Source organism: Anoplophora glabripennis, unplaced genomic scaffold (genome assembly GCF_000390285.2).
Source record: "Anoplophora glabripennis isolate ALB-LARVAE unplaced genomic scaffold, Agla_2.0 scaffold384, whole genome shotgun sequence".
NCBI lineage: Eukaryota > Metazoa > Arthropoda > Insecta > Coleoptera > Cerambycidae > Anoplophora > Anoplophora glabripennis.
This window is the reverse complement of record NW_019416494.1, coordinates 214,931-238,542: the sequence shown is the minus strand read 5'-3', so window position 1 is coordinate 238,542 and position 23,612 is coordinate 214,931. Positions and strand designations below refer to the sequence as shown.

The following is a 23,612-nucleotide window of genomic DNA, read 5'->3' as shown; positions in this document are numbered from 1 at the left end:
AATAACTTTTTATTAATCCATAAAACGGCTGACCTTTTGCTTTTTTCGGAATTTACTATTCCCGAGTTCCTTACGTTCCAAAAATATACGATTTGTAAGACGCGTCGTGACTCCGAAGCTCATACGGTATCATCGCGGGATACCCCAGTTACATCAGACCTCGCGTCTGCAGCCTCACTGAGCGCGGCTTGACCAAATAACAGTTTCACGATATAAATCCAGTCAGCCGCCGCATATTTATTCCATTCTGACCCGTTTTTGCTCAGTCGTCTCCGAAAAGCTAATTGAACGGTCACTAAAAATGGAATGTGGCTGCGCGGCGCCTTACATCGGCCCTCCACTCGACAATACGTGCGGGGGTGGCGCGTTCGTACTCTTCATGACCCTACTGGACTCCTTCATCCGGAAACGGTGCGACATATCCGAGATCTGTGAAAGGGTGGTTCCCAAAACGACACCAGATCCTGAATACGACTTCGTCGTGATAGGGGGTGGGAGTGGAGGTGCCGCAGCTGCAGGAAGGCTCTCAGAGGTTCCCAACTGGAAGGTACTACTGATAGAAGCTGGGAACGATGAACCTCCGGGGTCCCAAGTGCCTTCCATGGTGGTGAGCTACCACGGTAATCCTCACCTAGACTGGAATTATAGAACAGAACCTGAGCCTGTAGGGTGCCAAGGGTTTCCAGAGAGGAGGTGCTCTTGGCCTAGAGGGAAGGTGCTTGGGGGCTGCAGCGTGATCAATGGTATGATGTACACTAGAGGTACGCCTAGGGACTACGACAAGTGGGCAGCTGCTGGTAACAAGGGGTGGAGTTATAAGGATGTTTTGCCCGTGTTTAAGAGCTTCGAGGACAACCAGGAGATTGGGTCTTTGGTAGATGCTAATTATCATGGGACTGGTGGTCCACTGACAACAGCAAGGTTCAAGCACCAGCCTGAATTGGCGTACGATATATTGGAAGCAGCGAAGGAAATTGGGTACAATGTGGTGAATGATTTAAATGGTAAAGAGTACTCAGGATTTACAATTGCACAAGCTAACACTAGGTGAGTCGTAATACATATCAATATCATTTTAACTAGAAGGTTTTTATTAGTACTTAATGGTCCTGATAGTTGTCAAAAGACGCTTTATAATAATTTATTGGTTGTGGGATATTAAAACAGAAAATAATAATAATAATCATTATGTAGAAAAGCAGATCTATAAACTAGGTATATGACTGGAAAATTAATGAACTTCCAATATCCACACACTTTAAGTAAAAAGCAAAGACTTTGCTTTAGAGGAATTGTTATCCTATTTTTTTATTGATAGGTATGCAAAAACAAGAAGAAAAGTAAAAGTATTCTGTATTGTGTATTAATTATTGTTTCTACTTTACATAGATCATATATCAATCTAAACCACGATGAGTTAAAATATTTTCTAAAACCACAGACATATTAAAATATTTACTGAAACCTACAAATTTAATATAATACCTAAGGTTGAGGTATTACGGTAAATTTGTGGCTTTCAGGAATTGTTTTAACTTCTCTAAATTAATTGATAGAAGTATTATGTACACGAGTATAAAGTAACAACTTAATAAATCCAACTGGGAAATATTTTCCTTCAGTTTTATTCTTTTGAATGTCAAAAAAATATATTTATATAATTCCTGCATATTTTAATTAGTACTTACGTTGTTTAAAAAACACAGTGTGTTCTGAAAGTCCCTCAGGGAACTCCGGGGAGTGATTTTACAAATTAGAATAATAGCAGTATGTAATTTTTTCGTTAATTGTTTGCAAGTTACAGCTAGTCAAAGTTCAATTTTTTTTATTTTTTTATTTAAATAACTTATTTAATTCAAGTTCGATTAGTCTTTCATTTGGCACATCCACTAAGTAGATGAAACTCTATTGGACCAGTCAGAGAAAAGTTTCATTATACACTGCTAGAGGGCACTTTACCTAGAACCCAAAATATTTGTTTTGTTCATAACATTTTTTTCTTGCTACACATCACAGAAATTTAAACATTATTGAAAAGAGAAACAATTTGAGGAAATATTATGTACTTTTTATTCAAGACGATGAAGATAACTGTTTACCAGGAAATCGCTAATGTATTGTTAAACATCAAATTTTTTATCATTCTTTCTGTAATAAATCAAGTTGCCATGCTTCAAATAAATTATTATTATTAATAATTTTGCTGTTACGAATTGTAACAAAAGTTGTTTAAAGCAGGTAGGTATAAGTTTAGATAAGGATAATGATTTTACTAATAATATTTTATTTTACTAACGAAGCTGGTTTCGCAGGAGATAGTATTACAACATAGCAACTTGATTAACTGCAGAAAGTATTATCAAAAATTTGATGTTTAATATCACTTTAATAGCGATTTCTGTTAAACGGTTACATTTATTGGCTTGAATTTCTTAATATTGTTTCTCTTTTCAGCAATGCTTAAATTTCTGTAATCTATAGCAAGAAAAAAAAGGTTGTGAACAAAACAAATTTTGAATTCTATCTGATGTGCCCTCTAGCGTCACATAATGAAACTTTTGTTTGACTGCTCTAATAGAACTTCATCTACTTAGTGAGTATGCAAAATGAGAGATTAATGGAACTTGAATTAAATAAGTTATTTAAATCGAAAAATAAAAAAACTGACAAGCTGTAACTTGCAATTGACAATTCGAAAAATGTTTTCATTATTTACATACTGCTATTATTTTAATACGTAGAATCACCTCCCGGAGTTTCCTGACGGACTTTCAGAACATCCTGTATATGCTTTACTCCGCAGGAGTTGTGATACAAAAGAAAAAACATGTATTGATATTTGAAAATTAACAGTCATAATCGGCAATCGAAGTTGAAACGGAAAATATATCACTTATTTTACATATCAATGCAAAATAAATAAAAAAATGTCCCGGATAATACTCTTTGTCCTACATGTGACTTACTGTATTAAAACTATTTAGGAGCGGTCAAAAAACCTGTTTGGAGAATTATAATAATCCATTAGGTATTTTAATTAAGATTTGTAGTTGATACCATCCCACTTTTAAAGCATTTGTTTATGCATATTAATAATTTAATAAATCTTCAATGAAGTTGTCACATCCCTTATTGAAATGAAGTGTTCATAATAATAATAATAGTATTTACCTATATAAAGTTAAAATTGTCGATGAATATATATTTTTTAATAATATATTATAGACTGTTGACATTTAAAAATTTATGATTTTGCTTTATTAACAGCATTGCATCACTGCATTTATTGCATGGCCATTAACATAAAAATCTATTACTTAAAAACATTGAAAAAATTCTGATAAGAAAAATTACAGGTAAGAAATAGGTATAAATCATTACTCATTCTTATAACCGCCTATTTATAGGCTTGAAAATAATAAATCGTAAGTAAATATGGGAAGGTAAATATAAACTCCCAAATGAAACGGTGATAAAGTAGTTGTCCATGTTGATTTTTGGCAAAATGAATAAAGAAATAAATACATTTTAGCAATAACAATTTTCTAAAGATAATATTCATTAATAATAAGTAAATCTTGAATCCAAATGTTAATAAGACAATTTCATAGACAGACATATTTTATTAGTACGGAAATTAGAATGATTAACATAATAGAACGTAAAATTTTGGCTATTATTTAATCCTATCAGCACTGATTTTAATTTCGGAAATAAAACAAAACCGCAAGGAGCCAGGTCTGTCGAATAAGGATGAGGTAGGTCAGTAATCTGATTTTTGGCATAAAACTGAGGAATCAATCTCGCCACAACTCTGATGTCTTTTTGCGGATTGGATCGAGACTGACCTGCTTTCTTGGGGCGTGCAAATTCTTTGCCAATCCATTGTGATGTTTGAACTTTTGTCTCAATGTCGTAGCCGTAAACCCAGATTTCGGGTCCCGTTATGGTACTTTGAATGAATGTTTCATCCTCATTGGATTGTTCAAGGAGTTACCGAGAAACGTTCACATGATTTTCTTTCTGTTCGGTAAACAAACGAGGAGCAAATTTTGCTGCAACTCGATGTTTGTTTAATTTTTCAGTCAAATTTTCATGGCATAACATAATTGATGTACTAACTAACCTCTTCTGCAATGTTTTTGACAGTTATTCGGCGATTTGCACGCACCAGATCTTTGAATTTCTGAGTCAAAGGCCTTCCTGGTCAAGGATCGTCTTCAATTGAATGACGACCACTTCTAAATTGTGTAAAACATTGCGTACGAGCCATAACATCATCTCCGTTAGCTCAAATAATAATATCAAGAAAACTAATTGTAAATGAGATATCAACAACACAATAACATGTAGTTACAGAGGACCGCTAAATACAGGTATCTCTATTAGCACGTAATTTAAAAAGTTCTGTTCTTTTCTGAACAAACCTTGTTGTGCTACAGATTTTCCTTCTTGAGTCAAAACTACTTTAATAATTCACTGTTTTTACAACTGTAATCAGTAACCTGTTTAACGTTTCAATAAAAAATAATTTACGCCAGTACTGAGAAACGTAATTGCACTTGCACAAATGGTGATAAATTACCTCATAGTACCTTTCTTCGTTGTAATAAGAAAACGATTCTCTTACTGTACATCAAAAACACTCAAATTTACTGCAACTCTTTTATGATTGTGTCACAAAGAACAAGATTGTATTGACTGTATATTGCCGTATATATCCAAATAGCTAGTAGAGCATACTGCTTCTGATATTTCACTTCAGTATAAAAATCTCAGTCCCTTAATATTTCATATTCCAATTACAAGGGGATTGTGTAAGCTTATTATTTCGCTGAAAATGTTATGTCTTCTTTGTTCCCAGACTTCTATCTTTGAATAAGACGTATCGCGTGTTGCGCCTTACTTGAGACTGTAAATTTTTTGTATTGTACACAAAAAAAATGTTTAAAATATATGGCAGGAAGTTTCCTTTGACGTCAAACGTTACGTTCCAATGTAGCAAAATAAATTACAGAAAAGGAAATTATAATTAATAAGAGAACATTTATTAATCATCCACTGTTATTAAAAGAGGTACAAAAAGCAATGAATAATAATAATGAATTTATTTTGAGATTTTATTAATTATTAATTATCTAACTACTTCTTTAATCCAACTGCAGTCGGATAGGGCATAAATTAATATTGAAAAATGTCTTGTCACCTTGTTTCTTTTGGTTTCTGTTCGTCGTTCTCCGTTGCTTTTGAAATTAACCAAATATTCAGTTTAATTAATTAATGATTGATGAGAATGAATGAATTAAATGTTTATAATCTTTTGTCTTTGTAGAAGGCACTCTTTTGTGGCAGCGTCCTTAATTAAAGCCAACACAATTTTTTCTTAGTACTTAATTAAATTTGTTTATTGCATGAATTCTCTGTTTTCTCAATAATATATCAACACAGTGAAAGAATCAATAGTAGACATTTTCTTTATTATAACCAAAAAAAAGGATTAGGTACATTTGTTATATCTATTGCTAATTTAACATTAATAATTTTTTAATAGGCACTTTTATTGTTCTTGTACATGGTTTTAGGAAATGGTTGCCGAAGTTATTTTGTGAAAAAGAGTTCATATAAACGTCGTAGGTCGAAATATGTTTCGTTTCCGAGATACAGTGTTTAAATTTGTATTTTTTATTTATTATTTTAAACAGTTTTAAAGATATTGACTAGAAATTTGATGGTTATATTTTATTTAAAAATATTGACAGCAACCTACTACATAATAATATATCAATAGAAATCAAAATACACAATTTTCAATAAAATATGTTTTATTTTTTTCCTCAAAAACGGTGCATTCCACGAAAACAATTGAAGGAACCAATTTCATTCAGAATTGATGGCGGATTTCCAAAAAAAAAATTTAAAAACGGAAAAAAGTCAGTGCCGTGCCATTTTTTTTATTAAAAAAGTTTGTGGGATTCTTGCCCGAACGCCACTGGTGCAAGTAGAAATATTCGGATCGCGCCAAAAAAATGCACATTCTCTCCAAAGCGTTTTTAAATTTCGAATCAATATCTTTAAAACTCTTTGAAATAATTCATAAAAATAAATACAAAATTATAATTATACACTCTGTATCTCGGAAACGAAGAATATTTCGACCTACGTTTATATGAACTTTCTTCACAAAATAACTTCGGTAACTACCCCCTAAAATATTTACAAATTTTTACAAACACCCTGTACAGGGTGTTCCGCATAAGAACCGACACAGAGCAAGAACATGTAGGAGTGTCCAAAATATTGTAATTTAACCAAACTTACCTATATGCACCCCTGAGGAGTTATTAGCGCCCAAAGTGGGGCCCTAAATTTCGAAAAAAATTAATATCTCTGCAACACTTTATCGCAGAAGAACCATTTGGTAGAGTTTTTCCGATGTCAATTGAAGAACCAACAGGATTATAGTATGTGCCAGGTTCGGTCGTTGACGCAGCAACTCGGCATTGAAATATTTGAAAAACTTGTTCCCATATTTATTTAGCCATACCCATTTAGAGGTTTGGTCGAACGAAACGTGCAGGCGGTAGAAATGTATACGCCCAGTTAAAGAATGGGCGTGCGGGCAAACAGCAATACGTACTGTTGCTCTGGTCCACTGCGTCATAAATTTCAGTTGTCGACAAGTTGTCTGGCAGTGCAGTGCAGCAATGCGGAATTTGGAGATTCAGATAATTTTGATTTATTATAGACACCCTTATATTAATCAATCGTATTACAATTGCGAAAGGGAAAAATATGAGGCATATTTGGTTTACTAATATTGTTATAACATAGCATTTTGGAGACCTTTTGAAACGGAACAAAACGAAATTTACCATCAATATAATAAAATTGTTTGAGGACATAAATAATTAACATAACTCATTAAATTTGATAGCTCGGTTTTTTATACATGCTCAACTGACTTCGGAAAGACTATACATGATTTGGGTTTATTACTGGTCTTCTTTGACTATGATTTAAAGTTAATTGAAGCACTACAAGATGTTCATTGGGGATGACTCACCCCTAAAATTGAACCGAACTTTTTTTTCATTGACCGTTGAAAAATAATAATATTAATTCACAGCAGAATTTAATTCCAAAATTTTTTTTACTCTTGTTAAATTTTAAAAACTTTATCCAAGGAAAAAATATAAAAATACATTATTATTTAAGGAAATTGGTAAGTTTTGATACTACAAAAATTTTGAAATTTCAAAATAGCTTTCAACTCTGTATCACCGTCAAATTTTAGTCTTTAGTATTTAAAGATACTCCATTTTTTAATTATTAATCACCCTCTATAAAATACAAAATTTTATAAAACTATGCAAATGTGTACCTTATGTTGGACTTTGCATCAGAAAAATTTTTACTTATTCAGTGTTGCAACTTTGGTGTCGTTACTGGCCCTAGAAACGTTTTAATTTGTTTACATAATGCATCAATAAAAAATATTACATTATTTAATGAAATTTCTTCACTCGAATAGAGCGAAGGTAGGAGGAGGCTCCCTTCATCTCCCTCCACCCCGTTACTCTCTTTTGCTATATGAAGACTACAGAGGAAAAACAAGGAATGTCCATTTTTAATGAAACTGAGATAAAGGCGTTTTTAAGTCTGAAATTAAAATAACATTTAAATGTCTTGAGCTATGACTTCAATTTTTGGATTATTAACCAATGTTTTGACAAGTAATATGTTTACAGTAATTGTCTCTATATTTTTATTATAATTACTTTATGGACAGAAAATTGGCGCAGATGCAAAAAAATACAGGGGGAAAACAAGGAGTGTCTAAAAAAATAGGGGGACAAATGCGAATGTCCAGTGAAAATAAGCCAAAATATAAGAAAAAGTCTAGAAATATTTGTTTCTCAATATGATTAACTTTATTTAAAACTGTAGAAAACGTCAAAATGTTATATAATGTAAGGAATCACTGATATCTCAAATTTTCAAAAAATTACTATTAATTCCTGAATCTTAAATGGTAATTTATTGACATATCTCAAAGATGATAATAAAGTTGACCAGGAACGAATCATGTTTTGCTATGCATGTATCACATCAAAGGGTTCAGGCTTTGATCTGGAAATACTCAACAGATGATACCAATCATTTGGAACTTCCATGCTAGTTTTATGATTGACCAAAGAACAAAATTTTTGTCGCACTCCATGTATGAGTGGCCTCTGATAGGAAAAGTTATTTTTATGGAGTCAAATCTTCTTCTGTAATAATAATAATAATAATANTTATCACTATAAGTTATTACATACAGGGCCGCAAGCCTTACTCGCACATATTCGATTAAAATACTGGCCTATAGGAGGTCGTAGAACCATACGAGGTTTTCTGAGAAATTGCATAGTATGTTTTCGAGTACGTCCTCGGGATTTAACACACCTCATGGGGGATTTACCGCGACATCGCGTTACACCAAGTAGACCTTTTACAAATGTAGGAGTAGACTATGCGGGTCCATTTGAGTTAAAAATTAGTAAGATTAAGAGGCATACTAGTGTTAAAGGTTATCTCTGTTTATTCGTATGTTTTTCTACACATGCGGTGCATTTAGAATTGGTGGGAGATTTGACTACAGATTCCTTTTTAAATTGTTTTAAAAGATTCGTGGCTAGACGAGGTGTCTGTAAAAATGTTTACTCAGACAATGCAACGAATTTTGTAGGCGCAGATAAAGAGCTTAAATATTTATATCAATTCTTATGCGATACGAACAATCAACGGGCTTTTTCGGAATATTTTTCGCAGGCCTCCATTACATGGCATTTCATTCCACCAAGGTCACCGCACTTTGGCGGTTTGTGGGAATCTGCAGTGAAATCTGCAAAGTATCACATAAAGAGAGTTATTGGTAATCGTCGATTGACGTTTGAAGAGTTTAATACTGTCGTGGCCCAGGTTGAATCATGTTTAAATTCGCGTCCTCTTACTCCCATAACTGAGGATCCTGACGATTTGAACATTATTACTCCCGGTCATTTTCTAATTGGTACGTCTTTATGCGCTTTACCCCAAGAAGACCTAAAATCCTATAATCCAAACAAAATAAAACGGTTTCATCTAATGACTAAAATGGTGCAAGATTTTTGGACAAAATGGTCTAAGGAGTACTTGAGTCAATTGCAGCAGCGCAGCAAGTGGCGCACTTCAAAAGAGCCGATCAAAGTTGGTGCTATGGTAGTGATCAAAGACGAAAATTTACCACCACTTAAGTGGCAGTTAGCTAGAGTGATAGAGTTACATTCTGGAAGTGACAATACGTGCCGCGTTGTATCAGTGAAAACAGCTAAAGGTGTGTTCAAAAGAGCCGTGACTCAGTTATGTGAACTGCCTTTTGATGACTCTAAGGATTAAAAATTGAGTTGATATTACGCTGATATGTTTGGTACACTCTTTGTATCTCTATGTTTATACTTGATTGTTGTTTATGGGTTTATGTATACCAGTATGTTGAAAGACAGGCTTTCAAGGCTGGCGGTATGGTCAAGACATAGCAGCGTTGTTTTTCGTTTTTTGTAGTAGTAGGTTGTTTACTGTCATAGTGACAAATTTTACATATTTTTCGAATCCGATAAATAAATCTTGCAAGCCTGTCCGATTGCTTCCCAAGTTATATACCTGCTCTAATACAAAAATACAGTCCACTAACAAAAAGGGTCTTTCATTAACAAAACAAATATAAAATCATGAATAAATGAAATTACTTCGTTTGAACCTTTTTTTCCTATGCTTTCAGGGTATGTATAGAACACCGATTTTCCTGATGGCAAAACATGTATGTTAAAGCTAAAAATGGATAATTGGCGATTATAATACACATCATTGGTTGTGATGTTCGGCAAAGGTGTATTTTTCTGATAATCCATACAGATTGCTTCAAAGCTAATATTTTTTTGGGCCCATTTTTTTGCCTCTCTTTTTCTTGTATAAAATACCTGTGCTTTGGATTTATGTAAATTATTTAGAACTGTAGGCATCTTCATTCTTGATCTAGAAAAATCAAGCGCCTACATTTCAGCTAAGTATGTGTCACACGTGCTGCATGTGTTACAACGTGGGTATCCAATGATATTTTATATTTTTTGAAATTAATTCTATATATTTCGTAAGAAATAACTCCTTCAGGATATTTTTCTTTAAAAAGTGTAAACATTTTTTTATGTTAAGGTCCCCGGGCAAGTATATTTTTTCCGTTTTATGCAAACTGTAGTGACTTTATTACGTTATCCTGCAATCGACGAGGTCTGTTTGAATGAGTACCACGTTTATCTTGTGGAGATTTGCCAGTGAACTTAAGACATTTTTGTATATATTCAACTTTTCCCATATTAATTCCATGTATAGAACAAAAAGCCTTAAGACATAGCTGTATCTCTTTCGCTAATCCTTCTCGCATAATACGTACTTTATAACCAAATGAGCTATCATGAAGTGAAGCATATTCTTCGTTACGCCTAGGTCTTCTTCGTTGAATTGATTGCATAGTAATTAGAGAGTTCAAATAACTATTTTGCTTATGTCTATCAGTCATTGCATTATAATCTCTTAAAAGTATTAGCCTTTCATCTACTGATATATTGACAAAACATTGAAGACGCTTGCACTTACAGTCAGGCCCAGGCTCATGTGATTGAACCCTCATTTTTTTTGCTACATCCGATAGAGGTCTGCAACCTTTTCGTTTTAACAGACGAATTTGGGCTGGTATTATCCATACTTTTAGCATATAGGTATACACAATTATCTAGCCTACACGCTACAAACACTAAAAACAACAGCCACTAGTAAGGGAAAAAACTGACTAACGTCTGAAGTGTCACGCGCCGACTAGTCCCTGCGATCAAAATAGTAAACATTTTGTTTTTATGGACATCCCATGTTTTTCTCCTTTTTCCGGTGGACATCTCTGGTTTTTTCCCTGTACAACGATTTTTAAAGCTTCGATATTATTGAGACTTGCCTACTTACTACCAGTTTCGTCTCCGTAGCATGTAGAATTCGGTTTTCTCTAATAGATGGCGCACTCAGCTCAATTTCATTAAAAATGTGACATACCTTGTTCTTTCCCTGTAGTCTTCATATGGTAGTTTTGTCACTGGTTAACTTTTTTATTTATATTTAAAAGATAGTAGCTCGCTTATAATACTGTAATGCGTTTTAAAGGATTTCATAGAATTTTTTCAATTTTTATTTTCCACGCGTTGGTATGGTGAAGTAGTGAAAATATATTACTCTCGTTTTATTTAGGTATTTTGCCAAATACCATGAAAAATAAAAATACTGTTGAAATTAACTAATACTTTTAATTGCTCGTTGCTTTGGACAAAATATGACAATTCAATACACCGAATAGTTACATCTCTAGCAAATTTTTGCCTCAGTACTTGCTACTTTAATAAAGCGTTCTTCGGCCACAATAAATCCACTAATCAAATCCACCCTATTCCAGGAACGGGGCTCGCCTCAGCAGCGCCAGAGCATACCTCCGGCCGGCCCGAAATCGTCCCAACCTGCATGTAATGTTAAATTCAACGGCCGCCCGAATCCTACTCAGCAACACCGGAGGAAAAAAAGTAATCCGGGGGGTGGAGTTCCTGTACGGGAACAAATTGCACACCGTGAGGGTGTCCAAGGAGGTGGTTCTGGCGGCCGGCGCCATTAACTCCCCGCAGATCCTCTTGCTGTCCGGCATCGGACCCAAAGCGGAGTTGACTAAAGTCGGCATTCAACAGCTGCACGAGCTGCCGGGCGTAGGGAGGAATTTGCAGAACCACGTCGCTTTCTATATGACTTTCTTGATGGAGAAGCAGAGGGATATTAGCGACCTGAATTGGGCGACGGCTTTGGACTATATTATCAACAGACAGGGTCCTATGACGTCAACAGGTAAGAATTTTAATACAGAGTGTCGGAAAAATCCGTTTAGATTTAATTAAGGTGTAGTAATAAGGCCGTTGCGACAAATTTTTGAGGCTGATTCATCTCATCAAAACAAAGCGTGTTAGTTACAACAGCGACGATTTTTTATAGAATGGTTCCTAAAAGTTCTACGATTTTTCAAAGATTGAACGAAAAACATAGTCCTTAATCAATTATTCCAAAATCTCGTCATGAAATAAATTTTTTAAACTTTATATAGTCCGCTTCCCTCACAGTCAGATATGCCAACATGGTACGTATATATTATTCTAAATCCTGCATTTTGAGTCTGTGGAAATTTTCAGTTTAGTAGGTATTGGTAGGTATATTATTTAGTATTAACACTAAATTAGGATATTTTTTAGCTTTTACGAACAAACACGAAAATATCAGGCTGTCATTTTATTACTTCGTCTGAGTTATGCATGAGTGAACTTTTCTAAATCAATAAATAAAGATGGAATGACATACCTGATGCGCTTATCCTAAATGACCTTAGACCCGTGTCAAATTTGTTTGCTCAGAATAATTTGATGACCACACAAAACTGATCTCGAGAGATAGTAAAATGAAAATCACTATAGTTATTTTTATTGATAAATATTTTCAGGAAACTCATGAGTTTAATGAATCTGTATTTGTTTTAAAAACTGGGTGATTCATAACTTATTCACAAAAAAAATAATTTGATGTACGGGAGACTTACAAATACAATTTTGTAGAGAAAAAATCAAAAAGGGCAGTTCGAAAATGATTTAAAAATATACTTCTGCGCGGCACTGGAAACTGGTCCACTGTAAAACCTAATCTCGCACAATGCGACCGGCATGGCGGCAAACTGTTCAAAATTTTATCCACTGACGTGTAAACACATTTGGGTCTGTTTTACTCAGTTCCTTCAAAGTACCTAATACAAATGTTGTCTTGCTTCACCATAATACAGATGCTTCACCATAATAAATAAATTAAAACGATATCCATCAACTCCGAGTTCATATACACGCAAGCCATTTTTGACACTAACTACTAAAAAACTATTGTAAACACCACATATAACAAGTAAACACTAACGCAACGACGGCGACGATTGTAAAATCGGAGTTCAGTATTCGGAGTCGCTGAGGCCATGTGGCTCTCCATGTGGTTGAACGTGCTACAACTTCAATAATTTTTTTCTCGGAAACTGTAAGGATTTTACAACTTTTTTTTTAAGACTCCATTTCTCATGCCGCATCTATTCCCAAATTTTTTTGTGAATAAATGAAGTTGTGAATCACCCTGTATATTTGTAATATTGTTCAGCAATTGATAAATTTTTACTTTTATTAAACTTTTACGCCATTTAAATCAACTTCAAAAGTAGCTGCTGCAGTCATTATGAATTGGACATATGTTCGTTTAAACTTACTAAGTTCGGAATGTTCAAACCCTGATATATCAAATAATGTTCAAGAACACATAGTTCTGATATCACGTCACATCGGCAAACAGAAATTGTATGACGCGAAAAGTATACTGCAATATGTAACTAAAAATGAATAGTTATCTATGTATGTACCTACATGCCAATAAGTTTTATGTAAACTATTATAATACTCGAAAATGCGCAATTTACCTGTGGCGCTTATTTTCCGAGTAATTTCTGCCTAGGCTTCTAATCCCATATTCTGGACATTCTGGTGGGTTAAACTGACGAACGATCCTAGCTGTTGTACTAGGCGTTGCGAGTATAATCCAATGCCGACCGGAGTAGTTGTTTCTCGCAACACTGAAAATTAAAAACATTTTGTTTCGTCCAGTCCTGCAAATAAGTACCTAGCTAATTTTAGCAGGTCACTTCCTATTAGTAGTAGCCATGGTCAATGGCGTAGTTGGGAAGTAGCACGATAAATGGAGCTACTTACGCTCTGTGTATTAGTAACATTTACAATAATTGCTGAAACAAAAATTTTTTTAAACGTTTTGTATCAAGAACCAAGCCGTTGCGGACCCATGTTCATATGAACTTTTTATCTTAAAATTAGTCAAAGATTCACCCTTTAAAGTTTCTACAAGTACTAAATAAACACCCTGTATAGTTATATGTAACTATGAAATTATGTTGCTAATTTTATATCCAGTAAAAAAGTGACAAAATAACAAATAGGACGTCTTATGTGAAAACAATATATATAATCGAAATACCCTTTTACCACATTGTAGTGTAAGTAGAAATTTCAGTTAACTATACACAAATTTCCTCCATTCCTGCCTGTTTCTTGCCAATGCCTTTGCTTCTGTCCATTTCTTTCCTCTTTTCTTTAATATTTCTCCAATTACTTTATCTCATGTTGTTCTCGGTCGCCCTCTTCCTCTTTTCTGATGTGTCTTTGTTTGCCATATTTTTTTTACCGGTCTTGCACTATCCATCCTTTGTAAGTGACCCCACCAGCTCAGCTGTCTTTTTTCGATAAATTCTAATATGGACTGTATTTTCATATCCTCTCTTATCTTAACATTTCTTATTCTGTCTTCTCTTGTTATCCCCTTTATTCTTCGTAAGTATTTCATTTCTATTGCTTGTATCTTGCTTTTTTGTCTTTTCGATAGAACCCATGATTCGCAGCCAAATGTCAGGATTGGACGATATATTGACTTAAAAACATTTAATTTTGTTTTCTGCGATATTTCTTTTTTTCCTATAAACTTCGTACTCATTGTATAATATAATTTTATTGTCTTATCTATTCGCCTATTTATTTCCGCATCTTGTTTTCCGTTATTTTCCACCTCTACTCCTAAGTACTGAAAGACATCAACTTGCTGTATATTTTCACTTGCTACTTTTATATTCACGTTTTCTTGTTCATTTCCTATCACCATCACTCTCGTTTTCTTTTTATTCATTTTCATTCCATTCTCTTCAAGTACCAAGTTCCATATATTTAAATTGTGCTGTAAATCTTTCTTAGTTCCCGCCATGATTACCACATCATCAGCAAATGCTCCCTCTGAAATGTCTATCCTTTGTAAGTTCCTATATCCAACGTTTAACTTTTTTATTTCTAGTGCACATTGTTTTATTATCTCATCCATAAATAGTATGAAATGCGTCGGGCTTAAAGCCCCTCCCTGTCTTAGACCTTCTTTTGTTGTAAAAGCATCTGACTTCATGTTATTTCTTATAACAAAATTGATATTGTTCTTATATATATTCTGTATTATTCTTATTGTCTTTTCATTTACTCCTCTTTTATTTAAACTTTCCCATACTTTTTCCCGAGGTACCTTATCGAAAGCCTTTTCTAAATTAATAAATGCCAGAAATATTTTATTTTGTTTCATGTTGGTTTTCTCTATTATTTGCTTGATAGTGAATATGTGATCTTGTGTACTTCTTCCTTTTCTGAATCCACTTTGTGATTCCTCTAATGTCTTCTCTAGTATTGGTTTTATTTTTCTATCAATTATTTTTTCGTATATTTTCATAGCTGTGCTCAACAATGTTATTCCTCTATAGTTACTACATTCTTTAATATCTCCCTTTTTATGTATTGGTACTATTAATGAAATTTGCCAATCCTTTGGTGTCTGTTCATATCTCCAGGCTTTATTATATATTTTGAGTAATATATATATTCAAGATTATCTAAAAAAAAATCTGTGATAAATTGTACATTCTCCGTAACCTCTGTTCTTTGCATTAATAATTGTATTTAAAAAATGCATATCTAAAGGTCGAAATCAACGTATCAATAGCTATAATTTTGTTCTTCCTCCATATGAAATAATTATCTTAAATATCAAGGGGAACATATAATTTTATTAGATAATTATAAACAAAAAAAATTATGATTTTTAATTAAATAAGTAATGTTCCATCAGTGGCTGATACTTAAATATCTAGTTGTAAGCTTACCTTAGATGTATTTCAGCAAATTAATTTTAAAAATTCCAATTAATTTCGAAATTGTTCGTACATTCAAGAAGTAATTCAATAGATGGACTAGTCATTAATCTAAAATAAAACAATTATGTTGAAAGGTCAAGTATGTTAAAATGAGAGCCTTTTAACATTGTCGTTTTAAAGTATCATTATCTCTAAAACATCTTTAATAAGCTTTTCATATATAATTTAGTATCTATTGTACTGTAATAATTATTATTCCATTATTTAAAGGAAAGCTTTTGAAAAATCATATGACAGTTAACTGTTGTATGTTGTAGTCTTTGTCCAAAGCATTATTACAACTAGCAGAAAAAGAAATAAATAAAGACATTTTTTTGCAATGTACAATACGACTGGCATGTATTTTTTTGCATTTACATAGTTTATATGTTTATAGTAACGTAAATATAATAGAATTAATAATAAAAAATCTATACTTAATTAGAAAATAAACAATTAAGAATACTGATGAATACTGTTAATGATTCGCGATTTCTAAATGTTATTTGAATCTTTTTATCTTTTAAATAATTCTAATGTATTTAAAATATGTTATTACATTCGCAAAAGTTGTGTCGTCGGTTCTGTTAAATCGAAAAAGTTACAGGTGTTCTCGGCGTATCATCATATCAGTGAAGACCACATATTAATTTATTTTATAATTAATACTTAGTATCCAACAACAAAATCCCAAATTAGATTTCATAAGCTTGCAATAAATTTGTGTCAGGCTATGCCAGATTTATTGTTCTTCTCCATTTTATTAAGCTCCCATTGTTTGCCCTTTTGTATAACTTTTCTGGAGTGTTAACCCCAGCCCTCTATGCGTGTCGCCTTAACAGGCCTAAAGACCTATGGGCGAGAAGCGTATCTCCCTTTCCCATTCCAGCCCTAAATTACTTACCGTATTTTTTTTTAATTTTCGCAAAGATTGCGGTCATCGAAACAACCCAAATAATTTGCAACCCACTCGCAATACAGCATTCTTTGTTGATGGATAAAAATAAAAAGAAATAAACAAGGTGGTCGTTTAGCGCCTAAAATTAAAAATTAATTAGTTTTTCTAAATTCAGAGAACGGCACTAGGTAATTAAATCAACAAGGATTCAGAATATTTTATAGGAAGTGTTTTTCTCATAGAGAACACTGTGAAAATAAACAAGAAGAAATCATGTAAATATGTTGTTAGAAATAGAGTTTGTGTTACGTGACTTTTAACAGAACCGGACTCAGTTTACCAATATAATTATGAACATAAAATAATAACTATTTCTCTCTATCCAGTGCTACAGATTTCTAGTCTTCGATACTCAAATTATACCCTTTCTCCCTTTCTTCCTTGTCCACTCAATATTTTTCTTGGCTATTTTACCTAAGGTATCCTATAATCGTATTCTCGCCATCTCGTTCGCTTTTGCTACACATGTTATATTATTTTCTCCTAGTTACTTCTTGTCATCCTTCTCCACTGACCGTTCTTATCTCTAATACACTCAAAAATTCAACTTAATATTTTTCTTTCCCATATGTCTAATCTCTTTTCCATATTTTTATTCATAAACTAAGGCTTACATCAAAGACCTAATCACTCTTAGCTTGGTTTTCATTGAAATGTTTTTTGACTACAAAAACGTTGATATTGTTCTCACTGCTTTGCTTCCTCTTCTTGTTTTATCGAGCTCCCAATCCTCCTTACAGCTACTTGTTGAAGTGAATTCCAGGTTATCAAATTCCCGAACTCTCTCAAAATTGTTCTTTATTTTTCACTCTCTCTTCCTCATTTTTTGTACATGATCTTGTCCATATCACCATGTACTTTGTTATATCTATATCATTTTACTGTTATTTCCAATTCCATCAGATCACATTAATTCCTTGCCATAATGACAATATCATTCACGTAAACATTACTTATTTGTCTTTTACTGTCTCATTATTATTAACTACTATAACTAAATTCAAGAAAAAAGGGGCATTCCATCTTAACCCCTCATTAGCTCCAAATGTGCTAATGAGGGGTTAAAATATTTGCCCTTCCGCTGTTACCTTACTGTTTCTTTTGGTGTTAATTTTATTAAGTTCTAAACTACAGTATTGTTTTTGTGATATTTGATATTTCTTGTTATGACGACTCCCTCACTATCGTATTTCTTTCTGGATATAACTTTATTTTTATCATCAATAAGATTTTCGCCGTCTTCTGATTTAAGTAGTTTCTCAAAGTGATCGGCCTATAAATCTAATTATCTAATAGTATCCCTTATCAATATTCCATCTCCTTGTCTGTAATATTTAGTCTTAGGTGGAAACCATCTGCACTGTTTAACATTTCGTAAATATTTATAATTTCTTTAGTTACAAATTTATTTTCTATTTCTTGCATTTTGTTTTACCAGAATTTGCGTTTGTTACTTCTATAAATTTTTTTATTTAATTTTGTTACATTTTAAAACTTTTTCTTATTTTGATCTGTATAAATATGCATAAGTATTTTCAATCTCATTGCATTTCTATTTCGTAACGTTTCAACGCATTCTTTTATACATTAATTTTCTTTTGCTAAATCCAGAATAACATAATCTACCCATTTCTGAAAAAGCAGTGGAACAGCATCAACATAATGAAAAATGTATCGTTGTAGCAATGTCCACTTTTTTTCAAACAACTTCATACGGGTAACACTACACATACCCCTTTGAACATTTTAAAAACACAAAACCATGTAACAAAGTCAACATCCGTATGTATTGAATTTCAAATTTACTTGTTTAATAAATTAAAATTAAACAAAACATTATATTTCACAATGCATAAATGAATTAGTAATTATATTAATTTGATTATATGTTTTGTATATAAATTTCCCCTTGGCACGAAGCACAGTTATCAATATTGCTGCCTAATCAACGGTTATTATTAATGTAACTATACAATATTAATATTTTCATATTTGTCCCAGTTCTAACAACTTTAAAAATGTTTTATATGATTAATAATTAAAGCTGCTCAAAAAGCTACTGAATATTACAAAAACAAATTTATTAACAGTTACTAAAACTTATTTCATTTTGTATCTAATATAAATAAAAGAAATGAAAGAATCTGTATTTATATTTTATCAAATTCTTGTCAGCACAGAACTTTTTTTGGAACACCATGTATCTTATGTTATAAATGTAATTTTACTTTGCCTAATGACTTTGTACTTCTATAGACACAAAGAAAAATCGATAATTCTAACAATATGATTACATACTTTATTAGTAAGTGCTCTAATAACGTCGATAGAATTCAACATTGTAATAAGCAAAGGTGAAATTAAAAGCATGGAATAAATATATTATTAATACAGTGGAAAGTGGACGGGAATTGGAGTACACTGTGTTGAAAATTTGTAATTCTCTTTATTGTATAAAACAAATACGTTGTATTTTCAACAATACCACGCGTGAAACGTAGTAGATACACTTTAGCAGCTTTGAATCTACACATTTTTTAGATTAATTTCTGTTGTAAAGATTAATATAGATAACACCAATATAATTTATTCTTGTAGAAGAGGCAGGTTCATTTCCTCTGAAAAAAATTGTTGATTCTTAAGTCAGATGTATCATGTACGCTCTGCTCCTATGGTGCTATGTTTATCTTATTTTTGGAATTTAAAAATTAGAAATCTGGCAACTAGTAATTCTAATGAGTAGCCCGAAAAATGTAATGTTTGTATGTTTAATAACTTTAAAAGATAAATCTATTCGAGGTTCTCCTTTTTTGCTTAAAAAAGTGACGTAGGAAGACAGCAATAAATCCTGTGGTAAATACCCTAAGTACTAAATATAAAAATAATTTCTTCGGAAACCTTGTCTTTTCACATAATTTAAAACTGCTTTTTTCAGGTATGTCCCAGGTTACCGCCCGAATAAACTCCCCATACGCAGATCCCAGTGGTACTGACCCCGATCTTCAAATATTCTTTTCCGGTTTCTTGGCACGTTGTGCCAGTTCAGGAGAAGTCAGAGCTGCTGCAGATCCTGATAATCCAGATGCTCCCAAGACGTTGACCGTATCACCAGTTACTCTACATCCAAAAAGTAAGGGATACATTGGACTGAGATCGAAAAATCCTCTTGATCCTCCTGTTATGGTTGCCAATTACTTAACGGAACCAGACGATGCCAACACTCTAGTGGCTGGGATAAGAGTGATTCAAAGACTTGTGAATAGTACGGTTTTGAGAAACAAGTATGGACTGGTATTGCCCAAAGAGGAATATGGTGACTGCGAGAGAAAGCATGGGTAAGTCGTCATATTTTAAAATTGAAACTAGAAAGGTAGGCAAGTCCGCTTGCGCCGACTTGACTTTTCTCTCGGGTCTTCGGCTGCGCGCGACCCGAGCATTCTCTGTGCGTTAGTAAATAAATAATATATAGCATTTTTCAAAAAACCGGTGCCTAACGGTCTAACGGCAAAATAACGATCTGCCGTGGACCGATCGGCCGGGAAAACGTTTCACTGACGTTTGTCTGCATCTATGTCTAAATATCGGATGTACTTCGGGTACCTCTCTCGCACCGAAAAAAAAAATCGATTTTCGGCGAGGACTCATTTTAAAGAGGAAACTAGAAAGGTAGGCAAGTCCGCTGTTACGGACTTCACCTTTCTCTCGGGCCTTCGGCCCTCGGACAGCGCTGCGCGCGACAGAGCATCGCTCCTCGGTGCGTTGTCTGTGGGTTGGTGAATAATATATAACATTTTTCAAAAAAAAAAGAAAAAATGCGACCCGCCCGCGATTCGAACCCCGGACCTTCGGCTTCGCAGTCATGAGTTTACAAAATCAGCTACAAATACGACGTTTGGATAAAGGAAGGACCGCTTCGCAAGGAAAGCCTTTGATAATACCGTACGCCTGTTTTCGTGGCCGAGTGTGGAAGCGAGAGTAACTTACAGCTTTTAATATATAAGGACTATATAAACATATACTAAATCTTGGAACTGATAATATTTCAAATTTTCACATTACCTACATCCGTCCCGTTTGCGCTACTTACTTGTCTATAAAATTAATTTTCGTATGAATAAGTTCATGGTTCTTTAAATGAATCGAAGCTACTGATAAAGGTAGTGGTAATGTCCCATCACAATAGCTGCCAACTTTGGTGCCTGGGAAGAAGATACGGAAAAACCTATCGTAGGCAAAGCAATCATTGACTACTAGTTCAATGTAACATAGCAAGACCCAATTAAAACTTATTACTCAGGTGTTCCGAAATAAATTAATTCGCTAGTTTATTTTTTGGGCGATTTTTAGTTTTGGATGAACAAGTTTACCGAAAAGACGCACATAGAATAATTAGTTCCTAACCTATCCTGACTAGCTTAACCTAACTTAACCGAAACAAATCTAACGCGGAATCACCAGGTTGTCAGACGCTTTAGTTCTATGACGAACAAATTGAGGCTTCCTCCATAGAAGCGAACTTTTTAGAACGAAAGTACTTTGACGAAAGGTCTGTGTCGAGAAGACGCTATCGACGGCAACGCTGGTTCTTTGGAAGAAGATTTAAAAGTAAGCTATAGCAACCAGAATAACCTTTGCATACAGGATAGCACACTATCATATGACTTTATATGGGACCAAGTAGGCAAAGCATCGTAGAGTCTGTTTTGAAAAACTACTGGTATAAAGGGTTTAACTTAAGCGTCGAAAGATTGCGAAAGAAGAAGATAATATGGATGTAGACTCTAGTAACCAGAGCATTATTTGCAAACTGAATAGCGTTCTTGTTGCTCATCGTTCTGTTATCATTTCGTCTATTCCGATTCCAAAAAGATGTAAACTTGGCGTTTTTCCTTGGCTGAACATTTTTATAACATCGTTTACAGTATGTTTCCCAATTTTTTCAAATAACAGTTTTCAAACAATTGTCGAGCCCTCAGATATACTCGGCACGTATTTTCAACGAGCATAAGGTCAAGAATCAGTTGGTCAAATATCTCTGATAGTTTCAAATCAACTGCTGCAGAAACAAATCTAATACCTTGGTAGATAATAATTTATTCTTTGTTCACAGGTATGACACTGATGCATTTTGGCATTGCGCTGTACGTTACTACACAGGACCTGAAAACCACCAAGTCTCATCCTGTAGAATGGGCCCATCTTCCGACCCAATGGCAGTCGTCAATAATCAACTCGAAGTGCACGGCATAGACGGTATAAGGGTGATGGACGCCTCCGCAATGCCGATCTTGGTTTCGGGAAACACTCACGCCACCATCGTGATGATGGCCGAGAGGGGAGTAGATTTCGTAAAAAGAAGGTGGCTTCCAACTAACACTGTGGCGAACAGAGGAAGTTTCATCGGTAGTCAAACCACTCGGAAACCATTTGGTATCACGAATCCGCCACAGTATTACAACAAAATTCAAAATAACGGCCAAGGTCGATATACCGTGAAACTTAGTGCTCCTGTTAGTGTTCAGCAACATAAACCAGCTACTAGTCATTCGCAGCAATACCAACAGCACCAACAAACTAATAACCAACAGTATCCCAACAATCGTTATCAAGGCAAAGATTATTATTTGGCACACGACTATGATGTCAATAATTTCCACGGTACATATCAGTAAATATTTTTTTACCAGTGTACCTGATATTTGGAAGCTAATAATAATAAGTAAAAGTTGTTTGTTTATTATTCTATTTCCAAATCTGTAATGTGGATGAACAAGGAATTTACATATATGTATAGGTACATACATATATGATTATTTCCTTACATTAAGGAATTTTGTAAAAACTGTGTCTTAAGACTGTAAGGAATATATCAATTTTAACTAGACACAGTGTTACTAATATTCTTAATGATACAATGGATATTATACAGATATTTCTTCACTTTTTCTCCACCATGCCTTATATATTTGTTAAATTATTTCTAGTAGTATTATAACAAAAAAAGCTCATTATGTATTAGCGCTTAATGTATTATGTCATTGTGTATGTCAGTTCCGTTTGAAAATTAATATCAATAAAATATATACTCTTGGTAATGTACTTTAGTGATGTTTTAAATATATGTTCAGTATTTTTCCCAAATGTTATTAGTTAATTCATTCATTAATATTCTTCACTAATAGTACAATGTGTTTTCGGGTTGTTTTGTCGTGTCCGGCCACACAAACCTAGCCCGAGAACAACAGGGGTAGGTCCTGACATCCAGGAAAAATATCGTACTTTAAATATGCTTCACTCGTTTGAAGTTAAAACTAGTTTCATGAACTTTTGGTTGTTCCCTTTTATCTCCAACTGTACCCATTTGGTTTCAAGGCATCTATAGTAGTCGACCAATTGAAAAATAAATAAACCAATAAACTCTACATTTCAGAAGTTCACAACATTATTCTATGAAAACCCAATTTTTTTTATATATTTTACTATCAACCTATCAAAACAAGCATGACTATTTCCTTAATTAACTCTACGTTATTTTTATATCTATATTGGAGAAATATTTCCAAACCCACAAATAATGAACTTAATGATCAGTCCTGTTATTGCCGGAAGGCAAGTAGGTCATAGAATCGAATCAAGGTCAAGATTAAATCTGAGATATTTTTATTCAGTTGTCACGACTTTTAACAGCTTATCCTCTTTATGAAACTTAATGAACCCATACATTATGAAGGGTCAAGATTC

At 33.5% G+C, this 23,612-nt stretch overlaps 1 protein-coding gene across 1 annotated transcript; it reads left to right on the top strand.

The window, feature by feature from the left end:
• Positions 1–236: 236 nt before the first annotated feature.
• Positions 237–23,359, top strand: LOC108909978 (glucose dehydrogenase [FAD, quinone]-like). The gene is made up of 4 exons (XM_018714460.1): positions 237–1,047; positions 11,516–11,952; positions 19,807–20,206; positions 21,982–23,359. The coding sequence occupies exons 1-4, from the start codon at positions 302–304 to the stop codon at positions 22,541–22,543; spliced, it is 2,145 nt and encodes a 714-aa protein (XP_018569976.1). The 5' UTR covers positions 237–301; the 3' UTR covers positions 22,544–23,359.
• The last annotated feature ends 253 nt before the right edge of the window (positions 23,360–23,612 follow it).

Coding starts and splice junctions, on each gene's coding strand:
- LOC108909978 (XM_018714460.1), top strand. CDS start 302: ATGGAATGTGGCTGCGCGGCGCCTTACATCGGCCCTCCACTCGACAAT. Junction 1,048..11,515: donor ATTGCACAAGCTAACACTAG/GTGAGTCGTAAT, acceptor ACCCTATTCCAG/GAACGGGGCTCGCCTCAGCA. Junction 20,207..21,981: donor GACTGCGAGAGAAAGCATGG/GTAAGTCGTCAT, acceptor CTTTGTTCACAG/GTATGACACTGATGCATTTT.